At 37.9% G+C, this 14,226-nt stretch overlaps 1 protein-coding gene across 2 annotated transcripts; it reads left to right on the top strand.

Annotated features, from left to right (window-relative positions):
* Nucleotides 1–1,388: 1,388 nt before the first annotated feature.
* Nucleotides 1,389–5,225, top strand: LOC149142804 (ACT domain-containing protein ACR4-like). Of its 2 annotated transcripts, none has more exons than XM_089447884.1 (5): nt 1,389–1,920; nt 2,120–2,224; nt 4,591–4,657; nt 4,900–4,961; nt 5,103–5,225. In XM_089447884.1, exons 1-5 carry the CDS (start codon nt 1,633–1,635, stop codon nt 5,109–5,111), a joined length of 531 nt encoding a protein of 176 aa, XP_089304010.1. In that variant the 5' UTR covers nt 1,389–1,632; the 3' UTR covers nt 5,112–5,225. The 2 variants fall into 2 exon arrangements, 1 of the variants encoding a protein (XP_089304010.1); XR_016264331.1 differs by having other exon boundaries at nt 1,392–1,920; nt 4,857–4,961.
* The last annotated feature ends 9,001 nt before the right edge of the window (nt 5,226–14,226 follow it).

The following is a 14,226-nucleotide window of genomic DNA, read 5'->3' on the forward strand; positions in this document are numbered from 1 at the left end:
ATGCCCTCTCCTCATAGTTACAATAATACTTATTAGTCCATACATTCATCAACCATCAATAACTAAACAATTCATGACAATATACATAGATAATACACATCATATAACTAACATAGAAACCATGGAAACTCAACCATAATATCATCAACATAATCACTACAAATGCTCATAGATCACAATAAGGAAATGTCTCGTATTAACACGTGGAAATATCGACCAAGTAAAGGACTTCCATGTATGACCTGACCATAGATTGGGATGAATCAAATATCTCTTTTAGCCAATCACCCCCACATCATATTCCAAGCATGAATGTGGGATCTCATGGATTATACCAAAAAAAACCAAACCAGGGCTTACAAAGGCCAAACGACCTCAACCCTCATCCACAATGATTCCACCTCCATCATCGAACATCACTAACACCAACCAAATCAGTCTCTACCCAAGTTGTCCAGGGCTCCAAGAACTAGTAACTCAATTGAAAACCTTCTAGGGCTCTAGAGTGTTTTTCCAACCCAGCTCAAGGGACTAATAACTCAACCCATCAAGGGCTCCAGAGTGTTTATTCCAACCTAAGCTCCAAGACTAGTAACTCAACCCAAGTTGTTCCAAGGCTTCCAAAGTGTTTGTTCCAACCCACATCCATAAGGAACCTAAGCACCAATAAGAAAAAATAAAAAGTGGAAAAACCCACAACACCATGGCTATCCAGGAAATGGAACGCAAGGTGAAAACCATGGTGAATCCAAGCAAATATCCATGCCAATGACAACACATAACCAAAAAATCACATGCATATACCATACATCCATAAATCAACAAGGGAATCACACATGCAACCTGTTATCTGCAAAGAAATCTTGTTGTAGATGTTGATCCAATTGTTATCTTGCGCTTTCCTGCTTTCCTTTGCCTTCTTTCTCCAAATCCAGTGTATGTCAAAGTGCTCCAAGAATGCTCCAAGATTTCTCTAAGTGTGTAAGAGTATGAGAGAATGAGAGAATGGAAGAGAGCTCAACCCAAAAAATGTCAAAAGGATGTGAACTAAGTCTCATAAGCCTTTTTATCATTGAGGCCTCTATTTTCTTCATTTTTCAATTCAATTTCCCTCTCATGAAAATATGTGTCTCTTCACCTTCCTTTTCTCCTATTTTCCTTTATTTCATAAATAAAATGCCAATTATTGCCACTTTTCCTTTGCTAATGCCTTTTCCAATTTCCATAGCCATTAATTACGCCGTAAGGCATTTCCCTCTGAAATCCATCCCCATTTTTGCCTACGTGTCCTCATTTGACGCCGTACGATTAGATGTTAGACGATTACAAACACTGGAACCGTCGATCAAAATAGTCACTGAGGCGGTCCAGGTAATGAAGAGCGCGGGGTGCCAATCGCCATTCCAGAGGTAGGGTTTCTCCAGTGGTGTTCTCCAGGCGGGCGTCAGGACTTGCCTCCCCTGGATCCCTCCACGCCGCTCTGGATCCCTCTGAATCATCCATGCGTTGTATTGCAGAGGTTGGCAACAAACCCTTGCGTAGTGCCTTTGTTTGGAAAACCAGTAGGTCTAGATGCAGCCGCTGAACATACGACAATTGAATTAACACAGAGAAGCTAAAACGGTGGTGTCAATGGGATTCACTCACACAGAAAGGCGGCTTTATCAATTGATGTTTGCTGACCGTGACTATGATAAACTCGATGGAACTGGAGACAGGGCATCTCTTTCTCTCAAGGACAACGACAACGCCAAGCCTCTTGTGACTGTTGACAACTGTTTGGAGAGGGGGTATTCTGTGGTGACTGTTCAGTGTAAAGACAGACCTAAGCTTCTCTTTGATATTGTTTGCAGCTTGACAGATATGGAGTATGTTGTCTTTCATGCCACTATAGACTCTCAAGGCCCACAAACTTTTCAGGTGTAGCTCCAGCAACTACAAGGGACTTGATTTTTCATAGGATCTTTGTTTTTTTTCAAATGTTTATTTCCTAATTTGATTTTGTTAAACCAGGTATAGGTGGTTTCAGATCACATCCCTAATGGGATTAATATTGAATCTAAATTAGGTTAAAGAAGAGTTGGGGTATTTATTTCCATTCTTCTCTTTTGTGATACAGGAGTACTACATTAGGCATACTGATGGTTGCCCCGTGTATTCAGAAGCAGAGAAGCAGCGTGTGATTCAGTGTTTGGAGGCTGCCATTAGACGAAGAACATCAGAGGTATGAGTCCAAGGATCAAATCCATGGTGGAAATTTATTCAAAACCCTAAGACTTGGGATTCCCAATGCATTCAAATTTGATCCTTTTTAAATTTTAGTCAGCTTAGTGTGAGTTTTGTTGATGATATTTTATGAATTCAGGGTATGCGACTGGAACTCTGCACCAACGACCATGTTGGGCTTCTGTCGGAGGTGACTCGCATATTTAGAGAAAATGGGATGTCAGTTACAAAAGCAGAGGTGTCAACGCAGGGTGATAAGGTAGCTGATGTGTTCTATGTGACTGATACAGCTGGAAACCCCGTTGATGCCAAGACAGTAGAAGCTGTTCGCCAAGAAATTGGACTAACAATCTTGCAAGTAAAAGACAACTGTATGCATACAAAATCTCCTCCAAGCGAACCTGCCATCCGATTCTCCCTTGGTGATCTCTTCAAATCAAAGTCAGAGCATTTTCTCTACAGTCTTGGATTGATAAAATCTTATTCTTAGATGTTGTATTTTGGGCCTCTTGCAATGGAATTAAGTAATTGCCTTTGAAGGTTGTATGTATGGACGATGGTTCTCTAAAAACCATCCTCGTTCATCTGTTTTACACTGTGACAATTACCTTGCTAAAGACAGAAATTGGGTACAGCAATGCCAGGATCTGGAAAGCACAATACCACTGGGATTTGCCAAATATGATTTGTTGATCATCGAACAGAAGACCAGCAATGGAGAACTATTCACCACACTGGCCGAACATGGCCCTGTCATTTGATGACCCAGGATCTGCGAAATTAACCTCATCATAGAGAAGTGTGCAAAATTGGTAGATCTGAAAGAAGACAGCACTAATTACAGTGGTGGTAGGAGAAAGGAACTAAATCCACCTAATCTAGAATTGCTTATACAAGTTGTACAAATTACAAGCTGATAAATAGTCTTTGTTCTACAAAATGACAACTCTTCAATCTACACAGGTAAAGACCATTGATGAATCACAGTGTTAACATAGATTCTAGTGCTTGACATAGATGCTTAGCACTTCTTGGCCTTGTAGGAAGTAAAATACTCCTTTTAGCCACTGGAGGTTTCCTTTGAAAAGTAGAAGTCACGATCCCAAGTCTATCTGCAAGAATTGGGCAGACTGAAGGAGAAGGCGTTGGATTCTGGACTTCTTGCTGAACATCTGAATTTGAAAGGTGTGTGATTTGGTAGGAGATTGGTACAGCACGAGGTGACAATTTGGGGCAATTGCTGGTATTTTTTGCTTTCCTTCATCGAATAGGAACTGCACCCCACCTTTCTGTTTTGAGATTCTTGGTCAGTGGTATGTTTTCGCTGGATCAGCTAATACAGTGCTTCCCCCTTCTTTCTTAAATCATTTGAATCCACTGGCACTTCTGATCACTTGCACTTCTTATACCGTTATATTGATGATGTAAAATATGTAAATAATTGTATAGCAAATTCAATGGAGTTGGCCTCTGGATGATCATAGTTCATTGTTTGTGATCGACTTGATTGGGGGTTGGCCTCTGTATAGATCTATATCCTCTGTTTCTTTATCAGCCCATAATAATAAAAGTTTATTACAAATGTGTGTGGTGCTGGTTTGTGCTATTGTTCTTTGTATTATGTTTGGCACTTTTTATGAAGTAACCGCGATGATGATACTTCAGGTATTTCGTGGCAATGTTGATTTGCTCTGTCTGATTTATAAGATTTCTGTTGTTATTTCACGGGAGGTTGCTATGCGCTGTATCATCTCCAAGTGCAGCCAAGGATAGTTAACAACAAATCGTGAACTCCTATGGAAAATGAGCTTTCAAAGGATCTAAAGAAAGTGAATTCTCAAGGAATTTATGTCTTATTTTTAAAACTAGGGTTTTAAGTATATCACAATGTCCTTTAAATGTCCTCAAGTCAATGGTAATGGTTGTTAGAGAGCCGTGGACTTACAGGAATGAAGAATAATGAATTTCAAGAAAATGTTGTGTTCAAAGATATCTTTACAGTGTTGAAGTACAAGTAAGCATTGCCTGACATAAAATGGATAACTAAATAATTTTAATGATAAGACAATCGGTATGATTTATACATGGCTTAAAATTAAAAGTAACTCATCTAAAATAGGAAAACAATCAACGTTAATCATCTTAAATGCATTTGGATCTTCATCTCAGATACTTTGATTTGCAAAGCTTGGGGACCTATCTTAGATACTTTAACTTGCAAAGCTTGGGGACCTATCTTAGATACTTCGACAACGACAACGCCAAGCCTCTTGTGACTGTTGACAACTATTTGGAGAGGGGGTATTCTGTGGTGACTGTTCAGTGTAAAGACAGACCTAAGCTTCTCTTTGATATTGTTTGCAGCTTGACAGATATGGAGTATGTTGTCTTTCATGCCACTATAGACTCTCAAGGCCCACAAACTTTTCAGGTATAGCTCCAGCAACTACAAGGGACTTGATTTTTCATAGGATCTTTGTTTTTTTTCAAATGTTTATTTCCTAATTTGATTTTGTTAAACCAGGTATAGGTGGTTTCAGATCACATCCCTAATGGGATTAATATTGAATCTAAATTAGGTTAAAGAAGAGTTGGGGTATTTATTTCCATTCTTCTCTTTTGTGATACAGGAGTACTACATCAGGCATACTGATGGTTGCCCCGTGTATTCAGAAGCAGAGAAGCAGCGTGTGATTCAGTGTTTGGAGGCTGCCATTAGACGAAGAACATCAGAGGTATGAGTCCAAGGATCGAATCCATGGTGGAAATTTATTCAAAACCCTAAGACTTGGGATTCCCGGTGCATTCAAATTTGATCCTTTTTAAATTTTAGTCAGCTTAGTGTGAGTTTTGTTGATGATATTTTATGAATTCAGGGTATGTGACTGGAACTCTGCACCAACGACCGTGTTGGGCTTCTGTCGGAGGTGACTCGCATATTTAGAGAAAATGGGATGTCAGTTACAAAAGCAGAGGTGTCAACGCGGGGTGATAAGGTAGCTGATGTGTTCTATGTGACTGATACAGCTGGAAACCCCGTTGATGCCAAGACAGTAGAAGCTGTTCGCCAAGAAATTGGACTAACAATCTTGCAAGTAAAAGACGACTGTATGCATACAAAATCTCCTCCAAGGGAACCTGCCATCCGATTCTCCCTTGGTGATCTCTTCAAATCAAAGTCAGAGCATTTTCTCTACAGTCTTGGATTGATAAAATCCTATTCTTAGATGTTGTATTTTGGGCCTCTTGCAATGGAATTAAGTAATTGCCTTTGAAGGTTGTATGTATGGACGATGGTTCTCTAAAAACCATCCTCGTTCATCTGTTTTACACTGTGACAATTACCTTGCTAAAGACAGAAATTGGGTACAGCAATGCGAGGATCTGGAAAGCACAATACCACTGGGATTTGCCAAATATGATTTGTTGATCATCGAACAGAAGACCAGCAATGGAGAACTATTCACCACACTGGCCGAACATGGCCCTGTCATTTGATGACCCAGGAATTGCGAAATTGACCTCATCATAGAGAAGTGTGCAAAATTGGTAGATCTGAAAGAAGACAGCACTAATTACAGTGGTGGTAGGAGAAAGGAACTAAATCCACCTAATCTAGAATTGCTTATACAAGTTGTACAAATTACAAGTTGATAAATAGTCTTTGTTCTACAAAATGACAACTCTTCAAACTACACAGGTAAAGACCATTGATGAATCACATTGTTAACATAGATTCTAGTGTTTGACATAGATTCTTAGCACTTCTTGGCCTTGTAGGAAGTAAAATACTCCTTTTAGCCACTGGAGGTTTCCTTGAAAAGTAGAAGGCACGATCCCAAGTCTATCTGCAAGAATTGGGCAGACTGAAGGAGAAGGCGTTGGATTTTGGACTTCTTGCTGAACATCTGAATTTGAAAGGAGTGTGATTTGGTAGGAGATTGGTACATCACGAGGTGACAATTTGGGGAAATTGCTGGTATTTTTTGCTTTCCTTCATCGAATAGGAACTGCACCCCACCTTTCTGTTTAGAGATTCCTGGTCAGTGGTATGTTTTCGCTGGATCAGCTAATATAGTGCTTCCCCCTTCTTTCTTAAATCATTTGAATCCACTGGCACTTCTGATCACTTGCACTTCTTATACCGTTGTATTGATGATGTAAAATATGTAAATAATTGTACAACAAATTCAATGGAGTTGGCCTCTGGATGATCATAGTTCATTGTTTGTGATCGACTTGACTGGGGGTTGGCCTCTGTATAGCTCTGTATCCTCTGTTTCTTTATCAGCCCATAATAATAAAAGTTTATTACAAATGTGTGTGGTGCTTGTTTGTGCTATTGTTCTTTGTATTATGTTTGGCACTTTTTATGAAGTAACCGCGATGATGATACTTCAGGTATTTCGTGGCAATGTTGATTTGCTCTGTCTGATTTATAAGATTTCTGTTGTTATTTCACGGGAGGTTGCTATGCGCTGTATCATCTCCAAGTGCAACCGAGGATAGTTAACAACAAATCGTGAAATCCTATTGTAAATGATCTTTCAAAGGATCTAAAGAAAGTGAATTCTCAAGCAATTTATGTCTTATTTTTAAAACTAGGGTTTTAAGTATATCACAATGTTCTTTAAATGTACTCAAGTCAATGGTAATGGTTGTTAGAGAGCCGTGGACTTACAGGAACGAAGAATAATGAATTTCAAGAAAATGTTGTGTTCAAAGATATCTTTACAGTGTTGAAGTACAAGTAAGCATTGCCTGACATAAAATGGATAACTAAATAATTTTAATGATAAGACAATCGGTATGATTTATATATGGCTTAAAATTAAAAGTAACTCATCTAAAATAGGAAAAACAATCAACGTTAATCATCTTAAATGCATTTGGATCTTCATCTCAGATACTTTGATTTGCAAAGCTTGGGGACCTATCTTAGATACTTTGACTTGCAAAGCTTGGGGACCTATCTTAGATACTTCGACTTGCATAACTTGGGGACCTTGGACGAATCTAACCAATTAGTAATTTGACCTTCCATTGTGAATCAACAATATCCATAAAAGGTCAAATTGTATGATGAAATTGATGTTTCAAAGCTCATTTGTCAACACAACTATCTGAAACTTTTTAGAGGTGAAATTGTCTTATGTACACTCTACCATGATTGCAATTTTTTAAATCCAAAACATAGTTCAAAGTTTCGTAAACTTGTCTTTTGTTAATGACTCTGCAAAAATATTAATGATGTGATCACTTATCTTGCAATAAATAAGATTCACAATATCTTTATTTTGTCAAATAATGGGCATGAAGCCTCCACATACACTATTTTACTATGAACAAGAAGATTCACAATATCTTTATTTTGTCAAATAATGGGCATGAAGACTCCACATACACTATTTTACTATGAACAAGAAGATTTTGTATTGCATAATACATTGGAATCTATTGCTCAAACGAGAAGCCAACCTCATCCATTATGTGGATTCACATTGATTTTGTCAACATTAAATGCACCCTTATATTCAATTTTAGTGGTCAATAGTTCTGCCTGCTTCTTACAAGACCAAAGTAACTGACTAGTTTCATATTCTTAATGCAGTACTTCATACTGTGCTAATATGTATCTTTCATAAACAATCCTTTTTGTGGCCTCTAAGCAGCTCTCTTTCATATCCTACATGGATTTGTAGACCACACTAACATCAAATAATATATCAAATATGCTATGAATCAAGTAAATGAGGCTCCAGTAGTCTTCTTGTACTGAGTACCATTAATTTTCAAAGGCACACTCAGTCAATTTCTCTCTTGATTGATATGGTGCCAAAAATGGTTTATATTGTTCCATCCTAAACATGTATAATGAATGGCGATTTATATTTAGGTAAATAAATATATTGTTATCCATTTGCAAAACTTGGCTTCCATAAGGAAAAATACAACACACTCAGGTTTGTAATTCTAAATATCTCTATTTATTGTTTTTTCAAACCCAAAATTAGGTTGACACTACTTCAATTTATGATTAAGTCACCAACATGTAAGTATTATCGCTTGCACATTTATGATTAAGTCACCAACATGTAAGTATCATCATTTGCAAAATATAAACACTACAATCAAATTCATGATGCTTGAAACCAAAACTAATAATCAATCAATCTTCTTATACCACACTATGGAGGCTTGCTTCAAAGTGTAAAAGGATTTCTTTAGTAGGATGTATGTTATAACTCTTATACAGAATGAATAATGTGTGAAAGAATAAGTAGATAAGAGTTCATATTTGCAATAGGTGCAAAGATTTCAATGTAGTCAATATGAATATGATCTTGTTGAGAGAAGATTTTTGTCACAAGTAAATTTATGTTTCTCAATAACACTTGTAGATGGTAAATTTAGTCTTGTAGACCATTAGACATTTCATCACATTCTTTCTTTATGCAGATGGTAAATTTAGTCTTGTAGACCATTAGACATTTCATCACATTCTTTCTTTATGCCTGGGGAACTAAGTCAACTTTTATTTTTCATCAAAGGAATTGCACTCTTTAGTCATATCATTCTCCCATTTAGATTAAACTTGTGCATCTGAATGTCTATTGAGATCAATTCCTTTAGGATACATGCCATGAAAGCAACACTAACACACTATTTCTATCAAGTCTTTCTTGAGTCATTTATCGTACCTACATTAACATCGACAACTTCAATTGTCGTAGTCAACCATTGGAGAAGACAAATGTCCCTTATAGATGGAATTTTTGTATTAGATTCACCATGAGAATTCATAGTCAAATGATTAGATAAGCCATTGCTTGCAGTCAATTATATTGGAAAAGATCCACTCGAAGTGAAATCCGTTACACTAGTTGATTGCCTAGTGGAAAAGCTAGTCAATGCATTAGTTAAGGTTGTATAATAATATGCTGATATAGAATTTGTCCTAATCTCAAATGCATCATCGCTTAATAATCCATATGGGGACTTTAGTTTGGCAATCCTTGGAAGTCTACTTGTTAAAAGACAACATCCCACCTGCAAATAACTTTTCATTTTATTAGAATGAACAATTTGTAGGCATTTGCCAATTTGTAGCAATTTGTAACCTTCATGGCCAACCTTCAAGCAACAAAATTTGTTACAATTAGATGATTTATCAAATAAAGCACAGAGCTTCATACATGTATGATTTTTCTTTTTGCAATCATGACTCCCATCATGACCTGCCAAGTTTCGGCATTCCTCCAATTCATTTCCTTGGTGTGATTCAAGAGAGCAATATGTGCACTTTTCATCGCAACAATGGTTACCCATACAAGAGTGATCAGAGGAATGGCCCTTCTCTAGAACACACCGCCAAAAACATACAGAACATTTACAAACACATACAAAGAGTCCCTGTTTCAGTTCTGCAAGTGATAAAATTGCCTCCACTTGCAACTTTTGTACATCAGCATTCCCAGAAAATTCTGCAGTGTTGCAGTGAAGCCACTTTTCAACACGATCGCGCCGTCTATCAGACAATGCCACTAAGAAATCGAGAAAGTTAGAGTGCCAAAAATCACCATTTTTGCCTCTCCTTTCCAAGACACATTCTAGTTTCGATCTGAGACGATACAAAATTTTGCCATTTGACATAGATTCATCCAGAGCTGCAAGCTCCAAGCCAGTGTCATGCAAATCTAGAAGGAGATCCCCAATTACCATTGGAGCGTCACTTACCTCTTCCTCTGAGTCAAATTGGCAGCCTTCAAACACTGAATCATGATTAGATAAGCCATTGCTTGTAGTCAATCATGCATGGATTCATTTGACTATGAATTGGCTCTGGATAATACAAATGTATTGCCTGCATTCCAAACTGTGGTCAAGGAGATTTACACTAATGTGAGCAAGAAAATGCTGAATTCAGATTCCTATAAGTCTCAATTGTCTCTCAACAGAGTTAATATTATGGATGTATATGGAGATGGGGATGGAGTGGAACCACCCAAGACAAAGAATTCTTGCTGCTGAGGATTCAGAGAAAAAGCTCCTTTGTTTCTGGGCCTTCTTCAAACAATTGTCTGTGTCCTTAATTGGAAGAACAAATATGCAGCATAAGCTATCAGCATGATGATGCTGCTGACTCTAGACAGTTGTAATGTTGATACAGCTGCTTCACTATATGCCATAGATTGTTGAAGGGCCAAGGGTGTATGAGACACAGTGAAGCCATCATGAGAAGACTGGAGTCGATTCCAGAAATAACCTACGTCATATAGCAATACAACACCCATGGTTAGGCCCTAATGAATGAATATCATGAGCAGGTCGGACTTGTTTTTGTTGGGTCCCTATAATACTAGTGATTACCCCATTACTATTGTAGTTATACCCCCTATTTATATTGTTGTGCCCCTATTACCCCCATATTGTTATTTCTGTGCCCCATAGAATCCCTGTATTGTTATTTTTGTGGCTTTATATTATTATTGTTAGGTCGGCTGGATTATATTGTGACTCCTTAGACTCCTATATATAGAAAGGAGGTTTTATCATTTGTATCATCCAAGAATTGTTCATTTATGTAATGTAAAGGAGGTTTCCCCCTCGAAGAGGCTGAATTCTAAGGCGTGGCTCTCTCTTTTCTATCTTTTTGTGAGCTGGTTTCATAACATTTGGTATCAGAGCTTTGGATTCTAGGGTTTCGCTGCTCCAAACAGGTCATCGTGGCATTTTCGCTATAACTTTTTTTCTGTGACGTTTCAGAAGTCGCAAAAAAAACCCATTTGAGAAGAAATCGCGCTGAACCTTGGGTCCGAATTTCAAAGCTTTTCGCTCGATATTTGCGGAGATATGATCTGAGGAAGTTGGTCTTTTTGCAGACTCCTGAATTACATTCAAAACAGGTGACCTGGGGAAAATCGTCATAACTTTCTCTCTGGGGATCGGATTGAAATTTCGTAAGAGGGTACAGAAAGAGGACGGACTGTAGTTTGTTGTATGTGTGTTTCAGATTCAAAGGTTGAAACAGGGACTCGTGGCACGTCGTACAAGTTTGCTCTACGGAACCAGTCTAAAAGCAAGTCACTGTGGGAGATTTCACATAACTCTTCCTTGGAGAATCCAATTTGGCTCAGACTTGTGGCATTGGAAAGAGGACACAGAAGGCTACTACAGGTAGCAATTTCAGAATTGGAGAATCCGAAATTACAGAGATACATCAGATTCAATATCAGGCTTCTATAAAGTGAAAAAAGGTGTGTAGTTTTTTTTTTTTATTTTTGTGTAAGCTTGGTTTAACGGAATTCAAAGGGCATAGTAAAACATTATTATCGGTAACTGATGCCCCGAGGAAAGAAAATGCAAACACCTAGTAAGGAACCTGAAAGCTCTAGCATGACTCATGAAGAAGAGGAAGAAATGCTACATGATATATCAAAATTACAAGAACAAGTGCAACAAATGTCACGCTCACAAAAGCTAACAGAAGCTAAGATAAGTGGCGTGGAATCTAAGATAAATGGCGTGGAATCTAAGGTAAATGGCGTGGAATCTAAGATAAAGGGCATGGAAGCTAAGATGGATGGCATGGAAGCTAAGGTGAATGGCATGGACGCTAAAATTGATGGCATGGATGATAAGATGGATGAATTGAAGAAGTTGCTACAAGAAAGGGTCACTAATGGTGAAAAGGTAGTAAAGGAAACTCATGATGAGAACAAAAGAAATGTTAATCATGATTCCATAGACTCTAATGTTGGATCGAAGACTCACCATGTTCCAAAAATCGATATGAGGAAGTTTGATGGCAAGGATCCCGCCACATGGATATTACAGATGGAGCAATTCTTCGATCTCAATAATGTGCAAAACACACAAAAGGTACGTATGGCAACTTTATATTTGGAACCAAATCAGTTTGTATGGTATCAATGGCTTTGTTCTCGTAAACAATTTATCACTTGGGCAATTTTTACGGAAGAATTGATAGCACATTATGAGGATACAAAAAGCAACACTTTTTTTAGCCAATTGATAAGTCTCAAACAAAAGGGTTCAATAATGGAGCACATTGAGGAGTTCCAAAAATTGAACATAAGGGTAAAAGATATTCCAGAGGAGCATAGGATTGATGTGTTCATAGGGTCTTTAAAGGATAATATCCAACATGATGTGCGCCTTTGGGAACCTGATTCATTAGAGAAGGCATTCAGGTTAGCAAGAAAAATGGAAAGCAAAATTATGGCAACTAGGAAGCATACCGTTCACAACTATAAAGACGGAAGTGTTGTTGCCCATAGTCTTCCACAACCTACAAGGTTGACACCACAACAATTGGAAGAAAAAAGAGCAAAAGGGCTTTGTTACAATTGTGATAGCAAATACACAAAAGGTCATAAGTGTGCTGAGAAGAAATTATTCTACATAGATTGTGAAGAGGAAGAAGAAAAGGAGCAAGAAAGGTCAAAAGAAGAGGATATATTCCAGGAACAAAGCCTAGATGAAGAACAAATAAATCCGACCATATCTTGTAATGCATTGGCGGGAATTACCACTCCTCAAACCATCAAGATAGAAGGACAAATCAAGAAGAAAAAGGTAATAGTGTTGATTGATTCAGGAAGCACCCACAATTTTATTCATTGTAGGGTAGCAAAAGAATTGAATTGCTTCCTATATCCAGCACCAGAGTGTCAAGTGATGATTGCAAATGGAGGAACAATAAATTGTTCTGGAAAGTGCCATAATATCAAGCTATCCATGGGAGAATATGTATTGACTAGCCCAATGCTTTCCATTCCAATGGGAGGTGCTGATGTTGTACTAGGAGTCCAATGGCTACAATCCTTGGGTACAATAGCTTTTAATTTTCAAGAACTTTTCATGAAATTTTCTGTGGAAGGAAAGGAAGTTGAATTAAGGGGTATTGCAGGGAAACCAGGAAAGATAATCAGCTCTAATGGCATGACAAAGCTTCTAAAAAAGGAGCAAAGAGGTGTAATTGCACAATTATGTTCGCTAGATGTTTCCACATTGGAATCATCTATTTCTCCAGATCTCCAAAAAGTCCTGGACAATCATTCCAAGGTATTTGAGACTCCCAAAGGTCTCCCACCTATGCGTGATCATGATCATGCTATTCATCTGATTCCAGGAAGTGTTCCTCCAAACATCAGGCCGTACAGATATCCATATGTCCAAAAAAGTGAAATTGAACGTATGGTTGCAGAAATGCTAGAGGCTGGTATAATTCAACCGAGTCAAAGTTCTTTCTCAGCTCCAGTAGTATTGGTGCACAAGAAGGATGGATCATGGCGCATGTGTCCAGATTATAGGGAGCTCAACAAGCTCACTATTAAAGATAAGTTCCCCATTCCTGTTATTGATGAATTACTGGATGAATTGCATGGATCAATTTACTTCACCAAGTTGGATCTTCGTTCGGGATATCATCAAATCAGAATGAAGATTGAAGACATTCCGAAAACAGCATTTAGAACTCATGAGGGTCATTATGAATTTTTGGTCATGCCTTTTGGCCTTACCAATGCACCTTCAACATTTCAAGGTTTGATGAATTCAATTTTCAAACCATTCCTTAGAAAATTTGTGTTAGTATTTTTTGATGATATACTAATCTACAGCAAGTCTTGGAAGGATCATGTTGAACATGTTGACAGGGTGCTACAACTATTGGAGGAGAAACAATTATATGCAAAAAGATCCAAATGTTTCTTTGGAGTCCAGGAGGTGGAATATTTGGGTCATATTGTATCTCATGAAGGAGTTAAGGTAGACCCTAGCAAAATTAAAGCCATTAAGGAATGGAAAATCCCCACATCCATAAAGCATCTGCGAGGATTTCTTGGGTTGACAGGGTATTATCGCAAGTTTGTTAAGAATTATGGGAGAATAGCAGCACCTCTAACAACATTATTGAAGAAAGATTCATTTTCATGGACTTCGGAAGCAACAAAGGCCTTTGAACATCTTAAAGAG

Source organism: Pinus tabuliformis, chromosome X, assembly GCF_031772625.1.
Source record: "Pinus tabuliformis cultivar Carrire ecotype Pingquan chromosome X, CPIR1, whole genome shotgun sequence".
In the NCBI taxonomy this organism is placed as follows: Eukaryota; Viridiplantae; Streptophyta; class Pinopsida; order Pinales; family Pinaceae; genus Pinus; species Pinus tabuliformis.